At 39.7% G+C, this 25,531-nt stretch overlaps 2 protein-coding genes, 1 long non-coding RNA gene and 1 pseudogene across 4 annotated transcripts; 1 reads left to right on the top strand and 3 right to left on the bottom strand.

The window, feature by feature from the left end:
- The first annotated feature begins 761 nt into the window (after positions 1 to 761).
- On the top strand, positions 762 to 13,916 carry LOC120005763 (fumarylacetoacetase-like). Of its 2 annotated transcripts, XR_005469883.1 has the most exons (15): positions 762 to 1,146; positions 1,688 to 1,766; positions 2,006 to 2,064; positions 2,162 to 2,286; positions 2,440 to 2,514; positions 2,953 to 3,028; positions 3,202 to 3,301; positions 3,382 to 3,441; positions 3,543 to 3,613; positions 3,709 to 3,771; positions 3,901 to 3,965; positions 4,424 to 4,520; positions 4,653 to 4,778; positions 5,026 to 5,155; positions 13,730 to 13,916. XR_005469883.1 is itself a non-coding variant. In XM_038855577.1 (14 exons), the coding sequence occupies exons 1-14, from the start codon at positions 943 to 945 to the stop codon at positions 5,086 to 5,088; spliced, it is 1,263 nt and encodes a 420-aa protein (XP_038711505.1). In that variant the 5' UTR covers positions 764 to 942; the 3' UTR covers positions 5,089 to 5,363. The 2 variants fall into 2 exon arrangements, 1 of the variants encoding a protein (XP_038711505.1); XM_038855577.1 differs by lacking the exon at positions 13,730 to 13,916 and having other exon boundaries at positions 764 to 1,146; positions 5,026 to 5,363.
- On the bottom strand, positions 6,954 to 12,302 carry LOC120005451 (annotated as a pseudogene).
- A 6,615-nt stretch (positions 13,917 to 20,531) lies between the features above and the next one.
- LOC120005766 lies at positions 20,532 to 24,235 on the bottom strand. The gene is made up of 4 exons (XR_005469884.1): positions 23,794 to 24,235; positions 23,241 to 23,341; positions 22,217 to 23,119; positions 20,532 to 21,965 (listed from the first exon to the last, which is right to left on the bottom strand). It is a non-coding gene; the product is annotated as an uncharacterized LOC120005766 (long non-coding RNA).
- A 550-nt stretch (positions 24,236 to 24,785) lies between these two features.
- LOC120005765 lies at positions 24,786 to 25,086 on the bottom strand. Its single transcript, XM_038855580.1, has one exon. The coding sequence runs from the start codon at positions 25,080 to 25,082 to the stop codon at positions 24,798 to 24,800; it is 285 nt and encodes a 94-aa protein (XP_038711508.1). The 5' UTR covers positions 25,083 to 25,086; the 3' UTR covers positions 24,786 to 24,797.
- Positions 25,087 to 25,531: the final 445 nt, after the last annotated feature.

The following is a 25,531-nucleotide window of genomic DNA, read 5'->3' as shown; positions in this document are numbered from 1 at the left end:
GGTATGTCTAACTGGGCCACTGAAAACACCGCTGAAAGGCCCAACCTGCTTAAATAGCTTCATGGGCTGGAGAAATGGGCTGCTTCGTGATGGTCTATGAAGCATTGCCAACATCCGATCCATCTTCTTTTCGACTACCGGCCCATAAATTGAGTACTTATGACGCAATTTGAATGACAAGGAAATTATTATTTTCGTATTCAGGATTAAAAATAATGCTAAGATGACTTCACATTGCCAAACACAGTATAATCACTCTCATTTTTCCCGGAGACAAATTCTCATCATGAAGTTATTGTGAGTAAAATGCACCCATGGGCCATGGGGTGAACAAGTCGTATTCATATTCATACAATATCCCTGTTATAAATTATAATTACGTTGATACACTTTGCCAATTAGGTTAAAAACTTCTATGCACGTAAATTTTGCAACCCAAATTTAAACTCATATAAGTTTTTTAAAGTATCAACAACCCCTCAACCGAACTGGTTAAGATGTATATTCGAATTGAGTGATGCCCAAGTCCGAACCCCCTCCCATTTACCTATAAAAAGGCGTATGGTGCTAAAAAAAAAGTGGTGGCACTTGTGGGTGTTTAATTCTTTATGTAATAGTTGGGTTGGAGTTGCCATACTATAGATAATTATACACTCGATTTATGATGAGTTTAGAGTTGTTTACTATTTTTACATGTTAGGTGCACCGTTTTGGTCCGGCACGTGATGTTGCCTCATCTGCCTCATGATTCACGGTGATTAAGGGCCGTTGAACCCAACCACCATACACTATCGTGACTTACAAATACTTCCGTTCCGTTGTAGGGGACCTTTATCCACCTCACTCACTCTCTCTTCCCTTCCTTTCACAGTTTCACTCTCCTCCCTCACTCGATCAATCTTTCACCGGAGCTCTATACAGCTTCGTTTTGTTGCAGCGATCATGACTTTGAAATCGTTCGTACAAGTACAACCGGATTCTCACTTCCCCATCCAGAACCTCCCGTATGGAGTCTTCCGGCCGGAATCGGGCTCGACCGCCCGACCTGGCGTGGCTATTGGTGACTACGTTTTGGACTTATCTGAGATTGCTCGTGACGGCCTTTTCGACGGCCCAGCGCTCAAAGGCTCGGATTGCTTCCTTCAGGTTCGTAGGTTCTCAGTTTATAGACTGGCGGTAGCAGTGAATGCTTACTTAAATTATTCTGCGTGGTTTGGACTGGGGAGTATTGCACTGTGATCGGTGCTGATTTTGATATTTACCTTCATAGATTATGATTTATTTGACTGCTGGGAAGAAACGAAAGCTGTTGCTATAACATTGAACCGTTCGATTCCGCTTCAGTCTTACTCCCGTTTTATTGAGAGATGTATTGCTGAAATTGTTGAACTGGAGTGCGTATTTATTTGATTCAATTCTTCTCTGACTTGAACATGTTTCATAACTGTCTTTTATCAATAACAAAATCTACTACAGAAATGGTGAGCCCGTGTTTGTCAGGCTGAATGATATGACACATGTACAGAGTCTTGGTGAATGACATGGCCTAGAATATAAAATGTAATCATGAACTCATATTATGAAGTGTAGATTACTAGATTATGATTATTGCTTGCTCTTGTTGAAATTTACTCGGGGGCTTGTGAGAATTTAAGTTAATGATTGGAGTACTATATCGTGTTGGCAGCCAAACTTGAACAAGTTTTTGGCTATGGGACGTCCGGCATGGAAGGAAGCTCGCGCCACCCTTCAAAAGCTGTTGGCAGGTATGTTATATTGTTGTATCAATTTGGAGCAAGCTATAGAGTCAACAGGATAAGAGTTACCAAATTCATGAAGTACCAAAAAACCTTAGAGAAAGACAAGGAGAGAGTACTAAACTCATTGCAAGAGGGAAATATCTTGTTCATCAAAGAGAGAGTGAGAGGCGCTTATTATTTTTTCTTCCAATTTTTTGGTGATGGAGCTGAAAATGTAACATTAAGTTGGTTACTTTGTAATGCAGCCACTGAACCTACCTTGCGTGATAATGCAACTTTAAGGCAGAAAGCCCTTGTTCCAATGGTCAGATGTTTATAGTGATAACTGTTAAATATGTAATTTTATTAATTTTTCTTGCTTTTGATAGTGTTGATTGTATACTTGCTCCGTTGCTCGATAGGAAAAAGTAGAAATGCTCCTTCCTGCTGTGATTGGGGACTACACAGACTTTTTTGCTTCCATGCATCATGCAAAGAATTGTGGACTTATATTTCGTGGGCCGCAGAACCCAATCAATCCGAACTGGTACGTCAAGCATAAAAAAAATGTATCACATAAATAATCCAAAACTGTAAAACTTCGGTGTATGATATGACAGATCTTCCACCCCATGCAATCTCACCTATTCATTTGCTTATATTCCCATTTTCTGGCTTAGAACTTTCATTGCCTTTCCAGGTTCCATCTTCCGATTGCATATCATGGACGGGCATCATCTATTGTCATATCTGGAACAGATATTATTCGACCAAGGTTAGAGGATCCAGTTTCTTCATCTTTCTTTTGCTTTGGCACTCTTTTCTTTCTTCGGAGAATGAACAGAGAAAATTACAATAGATTGGACTATATAAGGTCGATGAGTGCTTAGGTACCTCAACCTCAATCTAATACAACACCTAGGTGCCAATTCAACTCTCCCTCATAACTAAATCTATGTAATACAGATTCTTTTTTAACTGAAAAGGGGAAACAAAATTGTTGGGATATGTTCATGGCTGTTGGCATGCAGCTTAGGTGCGAACTAGCAGATGTCCCAAGTCATACCATGCACATTCACAGGGGTCAGGCCCACCCTACTGGAAATTCTGGATAATACTATGGGCATTACCCATAGGCTTCATGCATTTATCCTGACTCACCTGACTTGCATTCATTCTCGCTCATATGTTGTACAATTTCCTGTTGTGGCAGGGGTCAGGGCCATCCTACCGCCAATTCTGGACCATACTTTGGGCCTTCCCTAAAGCTAGACTTTGAGCTGGAAATGGTCAGTCTGATAAGCTTCTTTCATTTACATTTATTTTGTCAGGAAACTTTGTGTTATAGATATTGAATTCATGATAAACTATGGTTTTCCTTGGATGTTTACTCTACTTTACCCTTGTTCTTCATTGTCATGACTCATTTTGCTTTTCGTATGATACTTCACGTTATTTGGAGGCTGCCATAGTTGGGCCCGGAAATGAGTTGGGAAGGCCTGTGGATGTCAATGAGGCAGCAGATCATATCTTTGGACTTGTGTTGATGAACGACTGGAGTGGTAAACGCATTTTTCATTTCTTCTCTATGCTGTTGTTTGTTTCATTTAAGTTCTAAATGGTATGAAGTTGGTTTCGACAGCCAGAGATATCCAGGCATGGGAATATGTGCCTCTTGGGCCTTTTCTTGGAAAGAGCTTCGGTAAGAATTTAAGGGTGTATTGTTCCAATATATTTTTACTATTAGTTCTTTTCCTCTGTGTTCTTATTGCTGCACATCTTTTTTACTTGTGAATATTGTAGGAACTACTATATCTCCTTGGATTGTGACACTGGATGCTCTTGAACAATTTGCTTGTGACGCTGCCAAACAGGTTACTAGCTAGACAAATCATACTACATCCTCCATTTTCGTATGAAAGTTCTTCATACTTGGCAATATAATGTATAATTTATGTTCTCTTTGCAGGACCCCGCTCCATTGCCATATCTAACTGAAAAGATATCCAAAAACTATGATATTTCCTTGGAGGTAGTATCTGCCATCTGGCAGTGTATTTAAATGCACTCTTCTTATGATGTTGAATTTTTCTTTATTCTTCAGCGTATATATTATTTATTGCCATCTGGTTATGATGATGAAATGCTGTCTTGCTACAAGGTTGAAATCAAACCTGCTGGACATGAGGCTTCGTGTGTGGTCACGAGAAGTAATTTTAAACACTTGTAAGCTGTTATCCTTTGTTACATTCTGGATGTTAAGCACCTCTGAACTTGTCTGATTTCTTACACCGTTTACATTTGTTGAACCATAATAACATCAGTGGCCCAGTTTTCATTATGCTTCCCAGTTCCCGGTGAATCCTTTGAAATTGGGATGATATTACTTAAAATCGTGGTCAGCAAAGCTGATATTTAGGTAACTTAACCCGTTCAGGGGTTAAATATTAGATTGAATAAGTCGTATCAATGCTGAATTTGTTTTGTGCCTTAAATGATTACCCTGGGGCATCATAATCCTCCTGTACCTGTCAACTGAGTGCTTAGAGATTTTCAGCATGAGAAAAATTACAGATGTCAAACTTCTAATTATAAAATTTGATTTCCACATTTCGTATTGGAATTTCAATGGCGTCTTATTATCTTATATGAAGTGTTTCAATTTTCTTTAACATGTATGGCAGATATTGGACAGTAACTCAACAACTTGCCCATCACACTATCAGTGGTTGCAACCTAAGGCCGGGTGATCTCCTTGGAACTGGCACCATTAGCGGACCTGTATGTTTTAACTTATTTAATCCTCGCGTACTACAGGCAATTGAAGTGTAGATGTATTCTGCACTTTCTGTTATTTAGACTCTTAACTTCAAGCAGAAGTTGCATGATTCTTACATTAATATTTTGCAACAGGAGCCTGATTCATATGGATGCTTGTTAGAGCTGACATGGAATGGACAAAAGCCACTTACCCTAAATGGGACTGCTCGTAAATTTCTGGAAGATGGAGATGAAGTCATCTTTACTGGTTTCTGCAAGGTTACTCATTATAACATGTTTTCCTAAAGCATGTTGCAGTTTCTTTTAATGACCATAACCAAGGAACTCGTGAATACATCTACTTTATCCACCCATTTTACGTCAAACCATACAACAACTACCATATATGACTAATAATTGCTGTTAAATATTCAACCATTTGCGTTTCTTGAAAAACTTAAGTTAGTTGAACCATATAACAGAAGCCTATTGTCATCATCTTACTAATACTTGATAGTCATTGCAGGGAGATGGTTTCCTTGTTGGTTTTGGCAAATGCTCAGGAAAAATTGTACCTTCACCCCCTTGATGAACTTGATTTGCTTATGGAAGCAGGTCGCGAATGATCTCGTAGCATCACTTGGGAGTTCAACGTGGTTGTACTGGATCAGCCAATCAGCTTTGCAAATTTATCTCAATTGTTTCGTAATATTTGCTGTTTGAAAGTCTCTCTCTCATGTGTTCTTAATAGAAACGCTGCTACGCTTCAAAAGGCGCTGGGATAGTCAATAGTGACTTCCTCGGTGCTGAGGAGAAGGAAATCATGAATTCAAGTGCATAATATCAATAAGCCTTCTTCACAGCCGTCTTGATTCTCCTAATTGATCTCCCCCTTGGGACGTTTGCATTGCACTGATACTATAGTAATACTGGTCATGACATAATATCTTTCTCAGGGTGTTCATAAGATGACTTGCTTCTCCGTGCACGAACACACATTTGGCATACATATCCATGAGAGCATTGCTTGCCTCCAGGCCTACTCCATACCCACGCTTAAAGATTAATCCATGAATTGCCTTCCCAACTTATGTATCCTTTTTCCCACAAGCACCGGAAATAATGACTAAGCTCGTGATGGGGTGCGCACCCAAAACAATGTAGGCTAATACACAACCAAAGGATAGTGGCCGTGGGTCCTATGGTGCACAAAAAAATCGTGATATTTGGCTCCACATCCAGCCACAAATATAATGCTGCTGCCTCATCAAACAGCCATATCCAAATATAATACCAGACCAAGAAATCTCTATCACAAGCATGCCACAGCCTCATCAAATAGCCATATCCAGATATGATACCAAAACTGCAGTTTGAGGCCGATCACTAGCAGCATATCTAGCTATTAGCTTACCAAAAGATAAAGGAGTCAAGCGGCAATTAAACTTTTTTAGAAAATCACAAGCTTAATCCACAAACTCAACAGACTATCAAAGAAACCGACGGCTCTGTTAACAACCAAGTCTTCACCAACAATACCAGTTGTAACTAACTGCGGATGAATATTTTTGAAACATCTTAAGCTGTTACATGTATGAATAGAATCTAAGAGCACCCATTTAAGAGGAAGCATAATCTAGCCCGTACATATTCCAAGACTTCCATATGTAAACGACGCAAAAAAGGAAATGCCAAATTTGCGAAAAGCAAAGAGCATGTACATAAGTTCTACCCAACACAAGTCTAGACTCTAGACAAACAAAAGCCTCTCTTATTGTGATCATGTTTAAACCTTCCATAAATGTATTGTGATCATGTTTAAACTGCACGCAAATGGCAATAACCCATTGGCAGTTAATAAAATATTCCTTTCAAATTCATAACTATGAATAATACGACCGAATTGAAAATCATTATGCAATAGAGAAGCTAGTGTTTGTACAAACACGTCATTGAGCAAATCCAAAATCATCCCCCACATGAACAAGATTTTTGTGAACTAGTTCCCATTTCAAATTATAGAAACCAGGTTTTCCATCTAAAGCACAACATTTAAGCTATTCACGGGAACCCACATAAAAAATACATAAAAATACACTTGCACGACCAAGAATTATACCGAATGAACTTTCCAAGACTCCCACATGTAAACAACGTAAAAAAAGGAAATGTCAAATTTGCGAAAAGCAAAGAGAACACGTACATAGGTCCTGCCCGATGACAAATGTCTAGACAAACAAAAGCCTCTCTTATTGCCTAATGTTCAAACCTTGCATAAATGTATTATGGTCATGCTTAAACTTATGAACACAAATGGCAACAACCAATTGCCATTTTCATAAGATATTCCTTTCAAATTCATAGCTATGGTTGATACGACCGAATAGAAAAACATTAGTCCATAGAGAGGCTAGTGCTTATACAAACATATGCCATTGAGCAAATCCAAAATCATCCTCCCACATGAACCATATTTTTACGAACCAGTTCTTAATTCAAATGAAAACACCAGATTTTCCATTTCAAGCACAACATCAAGATGTTCAATCATCTGCCGCAAAGATAGACAACCAATATACAGATTCCATATTATGACACTACAAGCATTAGTCATTCTACTGGTAGTCAAAAATAAATCCAAGAGGATTAACTACATACAGTCTACTTCCTCAAGTTCCTGATAGCATTAACTGGGAGGCAGGTCCAAATAAAATCACTCTGAATTTCCAAAATCAAGCTAAAAGGTACATGATAATAAGCATATATGTGGTAGAATAAAAGTTTACCAAGGAGTGCATTTCACTTCCATACTATAATTATGTATTCCTGGAATATAACAAGGACCAAGCAACAAAGTATATGAAAGTGAAACTATGGTCAAATCCAAAGCTTCTAAGAAGTAAAATTTTCCACATTTCCTTTCTACACCGTGAATTATGCTGATGAATTGATGGAAAATATAACTGCTCGGGGTAGAAAGCTTGAAATTATATATGACTTGGCAGTATAGGACTGCTAAGACAACAAATTTGTTTTTCGTTTTCAAGTCGGTAAACATTTTACCAAGAACTAGAGAATATCCAAATGCGACAGATGATTGAAGATAAATAGTAGCTGTAAGCACTGAAACACGTACCAATTGAACGAAAACATCAATTAGGCAGATTGGTCTCTGCTGCAGCCTGCAGGCTCACTTGCTCTGGACATTGGTGGCTTGCCCTATGGGCTTAGTGGTCAAATTGGACCAGAGTGAAGAAAGTAGCACGACAATAACATCATCGGGATAAGAGGTACCAGAAGAAATTATACCTATTGATTGGACATGTTTAATGATTAGGGAATCGTGCTGATTTGATTGGAACTGTATGTTTGTAGGACCTGATCATGTTCGCTCGTATGCTAGACACAGCCCAACAACCACTAGTTGGTAGCTTGGCTGATTGTTTCCCACTTCCATGTCCAGCAGACATCTTCCTTTCTACGCCCATCGATTATGTATTAACCAGGTAAACAGAGAAAAAGTAGTAGGCAAACACATCCATAACAAGAACCTGAAATCATATCATATTCTCCACGAAACCAGTCACAATCTCTTAGTGCCCACACGGATGGCAATGCAGCAATTGATCACCAATGTTTACCCTGAAAACATTTAAATCATATCACTAAAAACCTCAGCAGACAAGAAGAATACAAAGTATTAGTAGAACACACAGTTCGATCATTGTAGACATCAGGATTTCTTGTCAATTTGTTTCATAGAGGGGTAGTATTACACAATTATTCATTCACGATATAAGATAAAATCTGGTTTTAAGGACATCAACATATGGGATACTCCTCTCAATCACAGAGACAGTGGAGAATGTCTATTCCCTCGGAACCTCAAAAAAAATCAGACACCAGAATTCACACACCTACGTTTCATCTACCTTCTGGAGAAAGTTGAGATATCTTGCCTAGACCAAAAGGCGGGTATGGCAATGCAGTCCAGTAACAACTTAAGATAGTATCGGGTTTCATTACAACTGTGCAAATCCGTTAGGAATATATTTACCATAGTTCTTCTGACTTCCTCAACACAAAAACCCTGTAGTTCATGTCTACTGTCATGGACAATATCAGCAGTCAAATTGTACTTAGAACACATTCTTTCATTCTCTCTGGGTGTTGGCAACGGAATATAGTACTTCAAATCCAAATTCTTCGCAGGGAAATTAACTGAAATAAAAACATCAATTACCACAAGGATGGACAAAATTAAATAACCAGAGGAAAGTTCCATAAGATGGCATGGTGTCAATGTTCCTCATTCATCAAGCACATATTGAGCCTACCTAAAGTCGGGTTCTTCTCGACAAAGAGGTTGTTATTTGTAAATCAGCGCTAAGTCGACTAAAGTCAGCACTCTAGGTTCGGCTACGCTCACAGCTTAAGCTTTCTCCCTTGCGCTTGCTGGTTCGCAGCAGATATAGAGATAGGATCTTACTGACTTTCCGCACAGTAAAGGAGATAATAAAGAAGGTTAGGCTACTAGAGTAGCGGAGTTATAGGACTCAATTTTGTCTCTCTTGCGTATATGAAGTATCAAATAGTGTTGCAATCTGGTGACACGGTATCTCATTCTTGCTACACGAGGATGAACAACTTCGGTCACAGTCTCACCATCAAACTTCTTTAGTATATTGAACAATGGGACCTAGAACAAAACCACTTGCACAATTAGTCCAAAAGCAAACCGGAGGAAACAGCAATAAAGAAATGAATATCACAAAATAAAGGTCTAAAGCAAAATGCTTATTTCAAGATGAAATTCCAGAAACCTGACGATACTAAAGACTATGAATCAGTTCGTCACACGAAAACAACCAGCACTAAGATTACAACAGTAAAGTTAGACAAAACACACACTAATACTCCATTTGTTTCAAGGAAAATCAAGCTTTAGGAAAAACTCTTACGAAGTTTGTTTTAAGGAGTTGCCATTTACATTTTTCAACATATGTTTAAAAACTAACTATTTTCTGTCCGAAAAATTATGGATTTTCCAAAAGCTGGATTTACCTTGAAACAAGTGGAGGCTAAATTGATTCTCAAATTCATCAATGCATTGTGCAAGATTGTTGTCCCAGCAATCAACATACACAGAAAAATCAACACAAGGTTGCCCTCATATGCTAAGAAACAACATGATTTAATTTTCAAACAGGCACCCCAGTCTCCCCACGTATTATTATAATAAATAAAGGAAGCCATTGAACAATGTTCAAAACAGGTAAAATAAAGAATTTAGATATAAAGCACACACATGCAATTATAAAACCCAACAACGATTGATGCAAGAATGTTCTCCCATCAATCCACAATTCAGCATGCATATGAAAATTAATGCAAGGTTTCTATCATTTATGACACATATAACTATCAGATTTTCAAACGAGAAACTTGGGACATAATGTTTCTCAAGTAACTTTGAACTAGTAAAATTAAGCACAAATGGCATACATGATTCCCTAATGCTGAGCATCGCATTCAGTCCAAATATCCTAGCGTTGTTTCTACATCAAAAGTTGAGATGTCCCAAATGTCATTCTAGAAGATGGACTTTTTATTTGATTGGTACAAATAAGAGAGGAATCATTTTATGTCAATCAATGGAATGAACTAAAAATGAAAACTTAAAGCCACATACTATGTTAAGAGTCCACGTATGTCAACCAGGAGGAAAAAATAAAACAAATCTGTCAAGGCACAATCTACAAAACATTAAACTTAGTAATAGATCACATCAATTAACTTCAGCTAGAAATACAGCACGAATCAGGTACCTGGGGTATTATACTTTTCTCCATGGCATCTTGAAAAAGAGGTGGTGGTGGCAAATCGAGACCAAGCATCAATAATGGCATCCTTGAAGTTTCTGTGACAGCGCCATCATGAGCAATTCCAGCATCAGTTGGTTTTAGCACACCATTATGGTCATCACCATTTTCTTTCGTCTTAGTGATACTTTTGGAAGCGATCTCTTTCCCAACCTCCAATTCCCCCCGTAAGGCAAAACAAGTTTTGTATAAACAATAGCTGAATAACACAAAAAAAAAAGAGGAATAACTAACAATGCCAATAAACTGAAGCACTAGGATTGTTAAGAAAACCTGGAAGCATTGATAGATGATGCTGGTATTCCTTCTCGAAGTTTTAAGATCTGCATGCAGGGTGTTCAGAAGCCAAGACATAAATTCAACTGTACACCTAGTCAGAACAGCTTATTACTATCTTTTATAACTGCCTGGAGAAATTCATGAGGGCTCACCTGTAGAGAGCGAGAGAATAGTTTTGCACTAAAAAAATTGTAATAACCAAGAACAATAATTCAAGTCCACTTAGCAGGACCAAACATGTCCTTTAAAGTTTCGAGCATGCCAAATTTTTCGCGTTAGTTCTCCAAACCGCTGAACAAGGGGAGATTGGCAGTGTTGATAGTTCTCTGGAATCAGGAAAAAGTTCCTCGAGGGAGTCACTCTCATCGATGATTGGATTGTGATTCACAAAATCTGTGCTCTTTATGTTATTAAGGCCTACCTGACATTTTGAAACATCAAGAAAACACATTAAAAGGGCTGAAATTAACATCTTAGCATACAAGAAAACGAAGGTTTCATGTTGAGCAACACTCTCCAAGTAGGAACAAAGATTAGTACCATTCCTGGAAGGTAGTCCGAACCATCTAGCCCATGGAACACTGTCTGTTTCTGTCAAGCTATTCAACTTGCTCCTTAGTAAACCTGAAGCCACAAATTAACTTTTGTCAAAGAGCAGGTAACAAAAACCTTTACCTAACAAAAATTAAAATCCTTATAAAATAAAATTGACACACAACAATGTCGCAACAAAGTGCAGCTGATAACTACTAAAACTCTCTGTTTTTTTCTTTAGCATAACAAATACTGATTGTGAGGAGCTTTAAATTCATCAAAGTAACTATTTCAAAAGAAAATTAAATTCATAAGAGTGACACTGAAAATAAAATTACCTTCGATTGCTAAAAGGAGAACACTCCTACGAGACAACTCTACAACATTACCCCCTTTATACATACCTACATACCTACAAATTGGTAGAAAAAGAACGAGAGATAAAAATTAAGAAAATAAAAGATGTAAATAAAAACAAACAAAGACTGGTATCATCTTACCTTGGGTTCAGTACTTGCCGAATGTCATCCAATGATGGATCGTTAATTTCATATCCATCAGGAAGACAGTAAACTTTTTCAGTACGAAGATTGATGTAGGTATGGGGTCCAGCTTCAAGGTTATGTGTATATGCATTGAGATTTATGCCCTCTTCCTTGGTAATATTTCCCACAAACCAAGCATGCATAGACATTCAGATTTGACAAGGAGACAGAGCAAAACTTCTCAAAATAAAAATCCAACAGCTGCAAGACATACAAGAATCTATCGTGTTTTAACTTTTAAGTACAAGCAGAATATAGTCACTCTATCTGCTATAGTGTAACTAAGTAGACTGACAATTACTCTAATTAAGTTTTAGAATTGTACACTTTCATTTTTTAAGATTAAGAATATCATGGATATCTATATAAGTTTTAATAAATAAAAACCCCAATAAATATGATTGTCAATGCATAAATTATGTAGTCAGAAGTTGAATGGAAATTGCTTACTCCTCGATTAACAGTATCAAGATATGGGCAATCCCGCCGAACTTCAACCAAACAGTTTCGCCTCCCTTGACCAAACCATTGTCCAAGTCTGTCAACATCCTCACTCTCATCATCTTCCTCTTCTATTTAACCTCCTGTCTACCACCATGAGTGGATTCCCTCCTTAAATCCTCTTCCTCCTCATCCTCCTCATCATCGTAAGTATTAGCTACTAGCAGAGGTGGGTTGTCGAAACCAAGGGGCGGAGGAGAGAGAGATGACAGCTCGACAACCTGCTTCTTTGAAACCCTTTCCTCCTCCATTGTACTCTCTTCTCTACTAGTTTTCATCTTCTTCTCTCCTTTCCAAGTTTACCATTACAAAAATACAGAGTCTTAATTAGGTGTTTCAATTCACGAGTAGAAAAAAATTATGGTGTATGGATTGAAACCAACAAACTAATGAAAAAAAAAATAACCATACCAAAAAGCTTCGCACGATAAGGATATAGGAGTAGTAACTTAATCATTAACTCAAACGGCTTTCCAGGTCAGGTTTATCAGTGAGGGGCTGACCAGAAAAACCCGAGTAGACAAGAAAAAGGATTGAAGAGAGAAACGCTGGTGATGTCAATCAGGATTTCAGGTATAATAATAAAGAAAATTAGATATTCTACCTATATCTCAATGATAGTGTATAACTAAGTTAAATTAGTCTTGATTTAATTTCCAAACAAGTAACTCAGACAGTATATCAATCAATTGAACTAAATTTCTCTAGTACAATTCAATCAAAATTCTACGAAATATTGGCCCTAGAAAGGACATTGTCGCCAAGAAACCACAGCAAAATTATTTTCAGAAAGTTCAAACTGTAGCCATAACAACCATCACATATATTTTTTTTATTTTCCTCAAAATTTAGTTCAATCTTACATCATTCTGCTCTGGAGAATAACTCAAAGTGAATTGATAAGCTACGTCAGCATCTTCAAAGAATTATCATTCCTTATAGCAAACTTCTTAAAGATCAAGGTATGCTCTTATTATTCCATCTTTGTTGTTCTTTACTATATATATCAGCAGTTTCTTATCCCCTAATATTTCTCCTTGTATATATAACGGTTTCCATAAATAATATAAGACTTAAGAAGAGAAGACACACACAGAAAAATAAAAGGGAGGGAATGTCCTTGTTCGCTTTGTAAAAAAACAAATAGATCATTTACCATTATCCCAACTCAAATTTATAGCCTTTGGAAGTGTCTCGAATGACTAATCTCCACCACACAAATAATACAAATATTAAATAAGCTTATTCATTCAAAGTCCGAAGCTACCTTTAACCAGAACTTAACATGCCACACAATTACAAGAGCCTTATATAGATAGTTATATACCAGACCACATCTAACATTACATCAATAATGCACCATACACACACATGCACATGCCTAGGAGACTAAAAAAGAAAAATTGTACCTTCACCCCCCTGATGAACTTGATTTGCTTATGGAAGCAAGTCACGAATGATCTCGTAGCATCACTTGGAGTTCAACGTGGTTGTACTGGATCAGCCAATCAGCTTTGCAAATTTATCTCAATTGTTTCGTAATATTTGATGTTTGAAAGTCCCTCTCTCATGTGTTCTTAATAGAAACGCTGCTAGGCTTCAAAAGGTGTTGGGATAGTCAATAGTGACTTCTTTGGTGCTGAGGAGAGGAGGAAACCATGTTATCAAGTGCATAATATCAATAAGCCTTCTTCACAGCCGTCTTGATTCTCCTAATTGATCTCTCCCTTGGGACGTTTGCATTGCACTGATACTCTAGTAATACTGGTCATGACACAATATCTTTCTCAGGGTGTTCATAAGATAATTTGCTTCGCCGTGCACAAACACTCACATTTGGCATACATATCCATGAGAGCATTGCTTGCCTCCAGGCCTACTCCATAGCCATGCTTAAAGATTAATCCATGAATTGCCTTCCCAACTTTTGCATCCTTTTTCCCATAAGCACTGAAAATAATGACTAAACTCGTGATAGGGTGCGCACCCAAAGCACTGTAGGCTAATACGCATGCCTGATGAGTCAGAACAATGCATAACCGAAGGATAGTGGTTGTAGGTCCTACAGTGCACAAAAAAAATCTTGATATTTGGCTCCACATCCATCCACAAATATAATGCTGCTGCCTCATCAAACAGCCATATCCAAATATAATACCAGACCAAGAAATCTCTCTCACAAGCATGCCACGGCCTCATCAAATAGCCATATCCAGATATACAAAACTGCAGTTTGAGGCCGATCATTGGCAGCATATCTAGCTATTAGCTTACTAAAAGATAAAGGAGTCAAGCGTCAATTAAACTTTTTTAGAAAATCACAAGCGTAATCAACAAACCCAACAGACCTTCAAAGAAACCAACGGCTCTGTTAACAACCAAGTCTTCACCAACAATCCCAGTTGTAACTAACTGCGGATGAATTTTTTGAAAGATCTTAAGCTGTTACATGTATGAATAGAATCTAAGAGCACCCATTTAAGAGGAAGAATAATATGGCCCATACATATTCCAAGACTTCCATATGTAAACGACGCAAAAAAGGAAATGCCAAATTTGCAAAAAGCAAAGAGTATGTACATAAGTTCTACCCAACGACACGTCTAGACAAACAACAACCTCTCTCATTGCATATTGTTCAAACCTTCCATAAATGTATTGTGGTCATGCTTAAACTGCACGCAAATGGCAACAACCCATTGCCAGTTACATAAAATATTCCTTTCAAATTCATAACTATGGTTAATACGACCGAATTGAGAATCATTATGCAATAGAGAAGCTAGTGTTTGTACAAACATATGCCATTGAGCAAATCCAAAATCATCCCTCACATGAACTAGTTCCCAATTCAAATTATAGACACCAAATTTTCCAGCTAAAGCACAACATTTAAGCTATTCACCGGAACCCACATAAAAATGCATAAAAATACAGTTGCATGACCAAGAATTATACCAAATGCACTTTCGAAGACTTCCACATGTAAACAAAGCAAAAAAGGAAATGCCAAATGTTAGAGATATATACATGTTTTATGTCATTTTATACTCAAGGGTATCCTAGTCTTTGTATTGGCTATATATATATATACAGCCCTCTCTTGTATCTCTTAATGATTCATCAATATACAAACCCTCTCTTTCTCATTTCATGGTATCGGAGCTATAGTCATCCTCTCCCTCTCTCCGGCGACGTATTCCGGCGACGTCTCTCCTCCGGCGACGCCTCTCCTCCAGCGACGTCTCTACCCAACAGTGCCCTTCAACTTTGTAGGTCAGCATCACCTTCCGTCACCTCTCCATCTGTTTGTGGCATTGCATATTAGAAGAAAAAAAAAAAAAAGGGCTCTCTCTAGTTCTGCAGCAACCAGTGAGCAATCAGCCTTGAAAGGAACTGAGATGGCGTTCCTGATCTGCCTCAGAGATTATGTGAAATTGTAGATCTGAAGTTTTTTTTCTCAGAAATTGCATATCTGCCCCTCTACTTTTGTGAAATTGCAGATCTGCCACTGAAGTTTTCTGAAATTTCAGTTCTGCCCCTGAAAATTTCTGAAATTGCAGTTCTGCCCCTGAAATTTTCTGAAATTGCAGTTCTGCCTCTGAAATTTTCTGAAATTGCAGTTCTGCCCCTGAAATTTTCTGAAATTGCAGTTCTGCCCCTGAAATTTTCTGAAATTGCAGTTCTGCCCCTGAAATTTTCTGAAATTGCAGTTCTGCCCTTGCATTCTAGTGATGGCAAATATTGATGACTTCCCTCCTCTGAAGGGGATAGCTTCCTCTCCGGCACAACTATTACAAACTTCTACCAGTTCATCCTTGACTCTTGCTAATCCGACTTCGACAATGGCCCCTGAGATTCCTCGAGATTTTCTTCCCACGTCCACGGACTTTCGCCTTTCATCAGCGCGTGACTGGCCTACCTGGTCTGCTACTGTCCGAAATGCCTTGTACAGTCGACAGTTACTATCGTTTCTCACAGAGGGTCCACCGACTGAGGGCTCTGATGTAGTTTTGGCAGTCTGGCGCCTTCGTGATGCTAGGATTGCTGGCTATCTGGTTGAATCTCTCGACCCTGCTCTCCGTCCTAATTTAGTTGCTCAGTCCACACATACTGTTTGGAGTTCACTTGTTTCCCGTTTCGTTGAGAGTAGTGGGGCTCGTGAGCATTCTCTCATCACCCAGGCTGCCGCGGCTCGACAGGGTGATAGGTCCATCCAGGATTTTTATCATTATATGCGTGGTTTTTGGCGTGAGTTAGAGGGTTTCCTCCCAGAGGTTGGCTCAGCCGCTGCAGCTATTTATAGGGTTTTCTGGGATCGGAGGCATATGCATGAGTTCTTGTTGGCTCTTCGTCCTGAGTTTGGCCCACTGGTTGGTCAGTTTATCCATCGCCACCCCACTCCCGGCTTGGAGACTGCTGTTGCAGAGTTAGTTGCAGAGGAGACTCGTCTTCGGATTTTTGCTGGCATTGGCTCACCCCCAGCACCTTCTAGTTTCTCTGGTGTTCTTGCTGCCGCTCCTCCTAGTGCTTCAGCTACTCCTCCACCTCCCTCTGGTCGACCTACATGCTCCCATTGCATGAGGGTTGGCCATACTGTGGATGATTGCTGGAAGCTCCATCCAGAGCGTCGAGTGGGACCCCGTGGTCGTGGTCGTCGTGCCTCCACTGCCTCTGTCGTTGCCACAGTTGCACCACCTCTATGTGCTTTTCCTAGTCCGGCTGCTCTGCCTTCAACTGATCTTTTGAGCCTTCAGCAGCAGCTTCAACAGTTTCGACAGCGTTTGGATCAGATGTCTGTCTCCCCCAGTTCTGGTAGCACCTCTGCACCTTCTGCCTACTCGACTACTGGTATGTATCATTCTTGGATTTTTGACTCTGGAGCCTCTCACCATATGACTTCAGACGCCTCCATTCTTACTGATTGTAGACAAGCCCCTACTGTTCCTTCTATACACACTGCTGATGGCTCTCCCTTGAGAGTTTCTCAGACTGGCTGCATCACTCCTACTTCAGAGCCCTCGGGCAAACTATCCTTACCCTCTGTTCTTCATGCTCCTCAGTTGAACATGAATCTTATCTCTGTTGGTCGTATATGTGATTATGGTTATCATGTTTTATTCACACCTTCTTATTGTTGTGTGCAGGATCCGTCTACCAGCCGGGTGATTGGCAGTGGTCATAGAGTGGATAGTCTCTACCATCTTCAGTCTCTCCATATTCCCTTATCCAGTCCTCGCTTTTGTGGTCTTGCCTCTCCTACTACTGATATCTGGCATAGGCGATTAGGTCATATTTCTGAGTCGCGACTGAAGAGTCTCTCTCTGTCGGGAGCTCTCGGTCGTAGTTCTTTTTCTGCTTTGAGTCCTTGTATTGGCTGTAAGCTTGCTAAAGCTACAGCACTCCCTTTTTCCTCCAGTGTATCCCAGACATCTAATCCTTTTGATTTATTACATTCAGATATTTGGGGACCTGCACCTCTTCCTTCTATGTGTGGTTATCGTTATTATGTTTCCTTTATTGATGATTTTTCTCGCTACGCATGGGTTTATCTTTTACAACATCGCTCTGAGATTCTTTCTGTCTATGAACGTTTCACTACTATGATTTTCACTCAGTTCGGTCGTCGTATTAAGACGTTCCGCTCTGATTGTGCTTTAGAGTACTTATCATCTGGTATGCGGACGTTACTTTCCTCTCACGGCACCATCTTTCAGCACTCATGTCCTCACACACATGAGCAGAATGGTGTTGCTGAGAGGAAGCATCGTCACATCCTAGAGACTACTCGGGCACTTCTTCTCTCTTCATCTGTCCCTCGTTCCTATTGGGCTGAGGCTGTTCTCACCTCCGTCCACCTCATTAACATGTCTCCTTCATCCGTCCTCCCAGGAGGCATGTCTTCTCATGAGCGTCTTTTCTCTTCTCCTCCTGATTACTCTCGCCTTCGCACCTTTGGTTGCACTTGCTTTGTTCTCCTCCCTCCTCCTGAGCGTTCCAAGCTATCCGCTGTCTCGGCTAGATGTGTTCTCTTAGGTATCAGTGCCGAACACAAAGGTTATCGTTGCTACGATCCCTTGACTAGGCGCCTTCGTATATCCCGTCATGTCTCATTCTTTGAGGATGTTCCCTATTTCTCTTCCACTTCTCAGGATCTCACATTTCTTACGCTTCCGCCCTTACCCACTTCAGACACTTCCTCTCCATCTTTTCCTATCTCCTCACCTAGTATCTCGGATAGTCCTCTTCCCTCGTATCCTTTGGATTCTGCTCCCACTGAGCATGATCCTATCACTACTGAGCATGATCCTATTGCTACTGAGCATGATCCTCCATCTCCTCCTCACTCATCTTCATCTATTTCTTCATCTAGCCTTTCTCCATATCCTCTCCACTACACCCGTGATCTTGACTATGTCCCACCCCCTACTCCTGATACTACCTCTCCCTCTTCGACTACCTGCACATCCCCTGCTAGTGCGGATCCTTCTACACCTCGCTATCCTCAGCGCGATCGTCGACCAGTTGAGAGGTATGGTTATGGTTCTGTTTCTACTTATGCACCTCAGTTTACAGCCTTTCTCACTGCCCTTCATTTAGACTCTGAGCCTCGTTCCTTCAGTGAGGCATCTCAATCACCTCAATGGCAGCAGGCTATGGCAGAGGAGTTTGAGGCCTTTAGACAGACTAAGACTTGGGATGTGGTTCCTCTTCCCGCGGGTGTTAGGCCTATAGGCTGCAAATGGATCTACAAGGTCAAGCGGCGACCAGATGGGTCCATTGAGCGCTATAAGGCTCGATTGGTTGCTAGAGGGTTCTCTCAGGTACATGGCATTGATTATGATGAGACATTTGCACCTGTAGCTCAGATGACTACTGTTCGCACTTTATTGGCTGTTGCTGCAGTTAGACAGTGGTCTCTTCTTCAGATGGATGTGAAGAATGCCTTTCTTCACGGTGATCTTTCTGAGGTTGTCTACATGCAGTCCCCTCCTGGCCTTCGGACTCCTCCTCAGCATGTATGCCGTCTTCATCGGGCTATTTATGGTCTCAAACAAGCCCCCCGGGCTTGGTTTGAGCGTTTTCGACAGGTGGTGACTCAGGCTGGTTTTGTTGAGAGCTCACAAGACCACTCTTTGTTTGTTCGGTCATCCCCTCAGGGGCGGGCGATTCTCCTCCTATACGTAGATGATATGATCATTACAGGAGATGATATTGCAGCCATTCAGTCTCTTCAGCGGCACCTTCAGTCACATTTTCAGATGAAAGACCTTGGATCTCTCAGGTACTTTCTTGGTATTGAGATTGCTCGTTCTGAGCGTGGCATTCTACTATCCCAGCAAAAGTATCTTTCAGACATCCTCAGTCGTGCTGCAGTCTCAGATGATACTCCCAGTGTAGACACTCCTCTTGAGCTTCATGTGAAGCTCCGTCCTACTGATGGTGAGATTCTTCCTGACCCGACTCGCTACAGGCAGATAGTAGGTCAGTTGGTATACTTGTGCATCACTCGTCCTGATATTGCTCATGCTGTTAGCATTGTGAGTCAATTTATGTCTGTTCCAAGGTCAGTTCATTATGGTGCCCTTCTCAGAATTCTTAGGTATCTCAGTGGGACTATGACTCGATCCCTGTTTATGTCCTCATCTTCACCACTCACTCTTCGGGCCTATTCAGATGCTGATTGGGCAGGTGATCCTACTTCTCGTCGATCCACTACAGGTTATTGTCTATTTCTTGGTGACTCTCTCATCTCCTGGCGCAGCAAGAAACAGAATGTAGTCTCACTCTCCAGCACAGAGGCAGAGTATAGAGCTATGGCTACTACGGCTAAGGAGATTGTTCATCTTAGACGTCTCCTGAGTCATTTGGGTGTTCATCTATCTGGTTCGACCCCTATGTATTGTGATAACCGAAGTGCCATTCATATTGCTAGCAATCCGGTCTTTCACGAGAGGACAAAACACATTGAGATAGATTGTCATTTTGTTCGACAACAATTCCTATCGCATGTGCTCTCTCTTCCGTTCACTTCTTCTACAGAGCAGCTTGCAGACTTCTTCACGAAATCTCACACGGTCCCCCGCCATCAGCTTCTTATTGGCAAACTCTCTGTGTTTGATCCACCTTGAGTTTGAAGGGGGGTGTTAGAGATATATACATGTTTTATGTCATTTTATACTCAAGGGTATCCTAGTCTTTGTATTGGCTATATATATATATACAGCCCTCTCTTGTATCTCTTAATGATTCATCAATATACAAACCCTCTCTTTCTCATTTCACCAAATTTGCGAAAAGCAAGGAGAACACGTACATAAGTCCTGCCCAATGTCAAATGTCTAGACAAACAAAAGCCTCTCTTATTGCATAATGTTCAAACCTTCCATAAATGTACTATGGCCATGATTAAACTGATGAACACAAATGACAACAACCCATTGCCAATTTCATAAGATATTCCTTTCAAATTCATAGCTATGGTTGATACGACCGAATTGAAAAAATCATGCCATAGAGAAGCTAGTGTTTATACAAACATATGCCATTGAACAAATCCAAAATCATCCCCCCACATGAACCATATTTTTCTGAACCAGTTGTTAATTCAAATGATGATACCATATTTTCCATTTCAAGCATAGCATCAAGATGTTCAATCATCTGTCGCAAAAATAGACAACCTATATACAGATTCCATATTATAACACTACAAACATTAGTCATTCTACTGGTAGTCAAAAATAAATCCAAGAGGATTAACTACATACAGTCTACTTCCTCAAGTTCCTGATAGCATTAACTGGGAGGCAGATCCAAATAAAATCACTCTGAATTTCCAAAATAAAGCTAAAAGTACACGATAATAAACGTATACGTGGTAGAATATAAGTCTACCAAGGAGAACATTTCACTTTCATACTATAATTATGTATTCCCGGACTATAACGAGGACCAAGCAACCAAGTATATGAAAGTGAAACTATGGTCAAATCCAAAGCTTCTAAGAAGTAAAATTTTTGAAGAAATTTTTTCTACACCGTTAATGATGCTAATGAATTGACATAAAAAATAACTACTCGGGGTAGAAAGCTTGAAATTATATATGACTTGGCAGTATAGGAATGCTAAGATAACAAATTTGTTTTCGTTTTCAAGTCGGTAAACATTTTACCAAGAACTAGAGAATATCCAAATGCAACAGGTGATTGAAGATAAACAGTAGCTGTAAGCACCGAAACACGTACCAATTGAATGAAAACATCAATTAGGTACATCGGTCTCTTCTGGCTCACTCGCTCTAGACATTGGCAGCTTGCCCTATGGGCTTAGTGGTGAAATTGGACCAGATTGAAGAAAGTAGCACAAGAATAACATCATCGGGATAAGAGGTACCAGAAGAAATTATACCTATTGATTGGACATGTTTAACGATTAGGGAATCATGCTGATTTGATTGGAACTGTAGGTTTGTAGGACCCGACCATGTTCGCTCATATGCCAGCCAGAGTTCAACAACCACTGGTTGGTAGCTTAGCTGATTGCTTCCCACTTCCATGTCCAGCAGACATCTTCCTTTCTACTCCCGTCGATTCTGTATTAACCAGGTAAACAGAGAAAAAGTAGTAGGCAGACACATACATAACAAGAACCTGAAATCATATCATATTCTCCACAAAACCAGTCACAATCTTTGAGTGCCCGCACAGATGGCAATGTTTACCCTGAAAACATTTAAACAAGATCACTAAGAACCTCAGCAGACAAGAAGAATACAAAGTATTAGTAGAACACACAGTTCGATCATTGTAGACATCATGACTTCTTATCAATTTATCTTATTCACTCACGGAATAAGATAAAAGCTGGTTTTAAGGACATCAACATATGGGATACTCCTCACAATCACAGAGACAGTGGAGAATGTCTATTCCCTCGGAACCTCAAAAAAAATCAGACACCAGAATTCACACACCTTTGTTTCATCTACCTTCTGGAGAAAGTTGAGATATCTTGCCTAGACCAAAAGTGGGACAGCAATGCAGTCCAGTAAAAACTTAAGATATGACTAGGCTTCGCTTCGCTATCGATTCTGCTTGTATATCTGCACATAAGCCTCTAAGAGTGCAATCATTTGACAAAGGGTTTCAGAAACATGCAAGTCCTGCATCTCAAACCTGTGTGCATTAGACAACAACCACTCTGAATTTCCAAAATCAAGCTAAAAGTACATTATAGTAAGCATATACGTGGTAGAATATAAGTCTACCAAGGAGAACATTTCACTTCCATTCTATAATTATGTATTCCTGGACTATAACAAGGGCCTAGCAACCAATATAAGAACCTATGGTCAACTCCAAAGCTTCTAAGACGTAAAATTTTTCAAATTTTCTTTCTACATCGTTAATTATGCTGATGAATTGACGGAAAATATAACTGCTTGGGTAGAAAGCATTAATTATATATGACTTGGCAGTATAGGACTAAACCCCAATAAATACAATTGTCAGTACATAAATTATGTAGTCAGAAGTTGAATGGAAATTGCTTTCTTGTTGATTAACAGTATCGAGATATGGGCAATCCCGTCGAACTTCAACCATGCAGTTTCACCTCCCTTGACCAAACCATTGTCCAAGTCTGTCAATAACCTCACTCTCATCATCTTCGTCTTCTATTTAACCTCCTGTCTACCGCCATGAATGGATTCCCTCCTTAAATCCTCCTCATCCTCGTAAGTATTAGCTACTGGCATAAGTGGGTTGTCGAAACCAAGGGGTGGAGGAGAGAGATGACAGCTCAACAACCTGCTTCCTTGAAACCCTTTCCTCCTCCATTGTACTCTCTTCTCTACTAGTTTTCATCTTCTTCTCTCCTTTCCAAGTTTACCATTATAAAATACAAAGTATTAATTAGGTGTTTCAATTCATGAGTAGAAAAAAATTATGGTGTATGGATTGAAACCAACAAACTAACGAAACAAAAAATAATCATACCAAAAGGCTTCGCACGATAAGGATATAAGAGTAATAACTTAATCATTATCTCAAACGGCTTTCCAGGTCAGGTTTATCAGTGAGGGGCTGACCAGAAAAACCTGGGTAGACAAGAAAAAGGATTGAAGAGAGAAACGCTGGTCATGTCATTCAGCATTTTAGGTATAATAATAAAGAAAATTAGAGATCCTGCCTATATCTCCACGATAGTGTATAACTAAGTTAAATTAGTCTTGATTTAATTTCCAAACAAGTAGTTCATACGGTACAGCAATCACTTGAACTAAATTTCACTAGTACAATTCAATCAAAATTCTATGAAATATTGGCCCTAAAAAGGACATTGTCGCCAAGAAAACACAGCAAAATTATTTTCAAAAAGTTCGAACTGTAGCCATAACTACCATCACATCTATTTTTTTATTTTCCTCAAAATTCTTGCCAACCAAACAGAACAATAATCCTAGTTCCTATGCTTTGCAACATCAAGGTAAAGGCAGACCAAACATAACAGTGGTAGGGAGAAAAAGACTAACATGGCGTAGCAACTAACCTGAGACCAATACTGATTCCGGCAGCAACGAGAGAAAATCCGGCTTTATCTCTCTTGCCGCCGTGACTCCGAACAGTCATGAACTCCTAGCAACAAGTGGATCGTTAGGGATTGGAATGGCGGAATAGTAACTGTAAGCGCCGAAACACGTACCAATTGAACGAAAACATCAATTAGGGACGAGCGCCGGCGATGCTGCTAAGCGTTCTCTCAAGGCCCTGACCGGCACTATATAGCTGCTTCCTCTTCAAGCTGGCTCGCACCAGCCAATGTGATCGAAACCGATCTCAAAAGCCCCATTCAGAGAACGGTCACTTGGATTTACTTCGTATCAGATACGCGTATGATTTTATAGGAAATAGTTTACCTCTTAAAATTAGGATTTACCGCCACCGCCTCAACAAGAAAAAGGAAAGACTTTCCCCGCAAGATTCGGACTACCTCAACGGTCTTTTTTTTGTTTTTTCAAAAGCAATAAAAAACTTTCCTTCGTTTATATTCCTCGCTATATTTTTTAACGTCTTGCCGCGTGTGAGACGCGTGACTGTCCGTAGCACAGCTGCTTCTTTTATATAAATTTGAAATTATATTAATTAATCAACCCACCTATAAATTAATAGGCAAATATAAATCTGAAATTATATTAATTAATCAACCCACCTAGAAATTAGTAGGCAATTTTTGCCCAGTTCAGTTGCTTTTTTTTTAAACCAGGGAGAAGATTCGAATTCTTGACACTTACGCATCATTTTTACCGTTCGAACCAGTAGCTCAGGTGTCAGTTGCTTATTAATTATCATAAATAGAATAATAATTGATATACATAAATTAAAATTCTCAAATGTAACCAAAAAAAAAAAAACAAGTGGGTTTTATCAGTGTTTAGCCCTTAGAAGGCCCAAAAGGATGATAACGTAGCCATAAATTTTAAAAATGGGCCGAAGTGGTTCAGTGGGCCGACTACATTCATAGTTTCATACTAGCAATTCTCAACTTAAGGTCCGTTAAGCCGCGGCCACACAACTGCACTTGCACCTGGACATGCACTTCTTGCAATCAGAGAGCGTTGGCTTCCCACCATTGCAATCACATCTCTTCACACAATTCCCTTTGGAGGTCCCACCCCACAAGCACCTCGCCATGCACCGTAGAACCGGAACACATTTTGGACAGCCATACTTGAATTGATCGACTATGCAGTCTTTGCATTGACTTCTGTCCGGCGGACACGCCACCGCCGGTGACATCAATGCCGACCACAAAACGATCATCGCCAGGAACATCACCATGAAAGGAAAGGAAGATACAGATAGCCTCCTCATGATCTATAATTTGAAACATGTGCATTAGGGTATATGTCTGTTAATTTATAGAGCCATTTGTGAGACAATCGGGATATTTTAGACCGTGCGATGAAGATTGACGGTCAATAGCTCTCTGTGTGCAAGTAATTTAATGCTCTTACATTTCGCGTCTTCAATCAATGAAACTCATTAACTTTGCCTTGGTTTGCTCAACACAGATTGATGATTTCTCATACATGGTTTGATGTCTCTCTTATCCCTTTGTAATAGGTGTAGCTCTTCCATATGTTGTTGAACACCGCCCGCATATAACTTGAAGATTTGGGGTTAACGTGTTAGATTTGGTTCAACAATCGGTATTTGATTGAGATAGTGAATTTGATTACGCTAATTAATTCTTAACACAAGTAGGAGGTCGTGAGTTCAAATTTCAT

This window comes from Tripterygium wilfordii, chromosome 9 (genome assembly GCF_013401445.1).
Source record: "Tripterygium wilfordii isolate XIE 37 chromosome 9, ASM1340144v1, whole genome shotgun sequence".
NCBI lineage: Eukaryota > Viridiplantae > Streptophyta > Magnoliopsida > Celastrales > Celastraceae > Tripterygium > Tripterygium wilfordii.
Note: the sequence above shows the minus strand (reverse complement) of the source record. Positions and strands in the feature narration are given on the sequence as shown.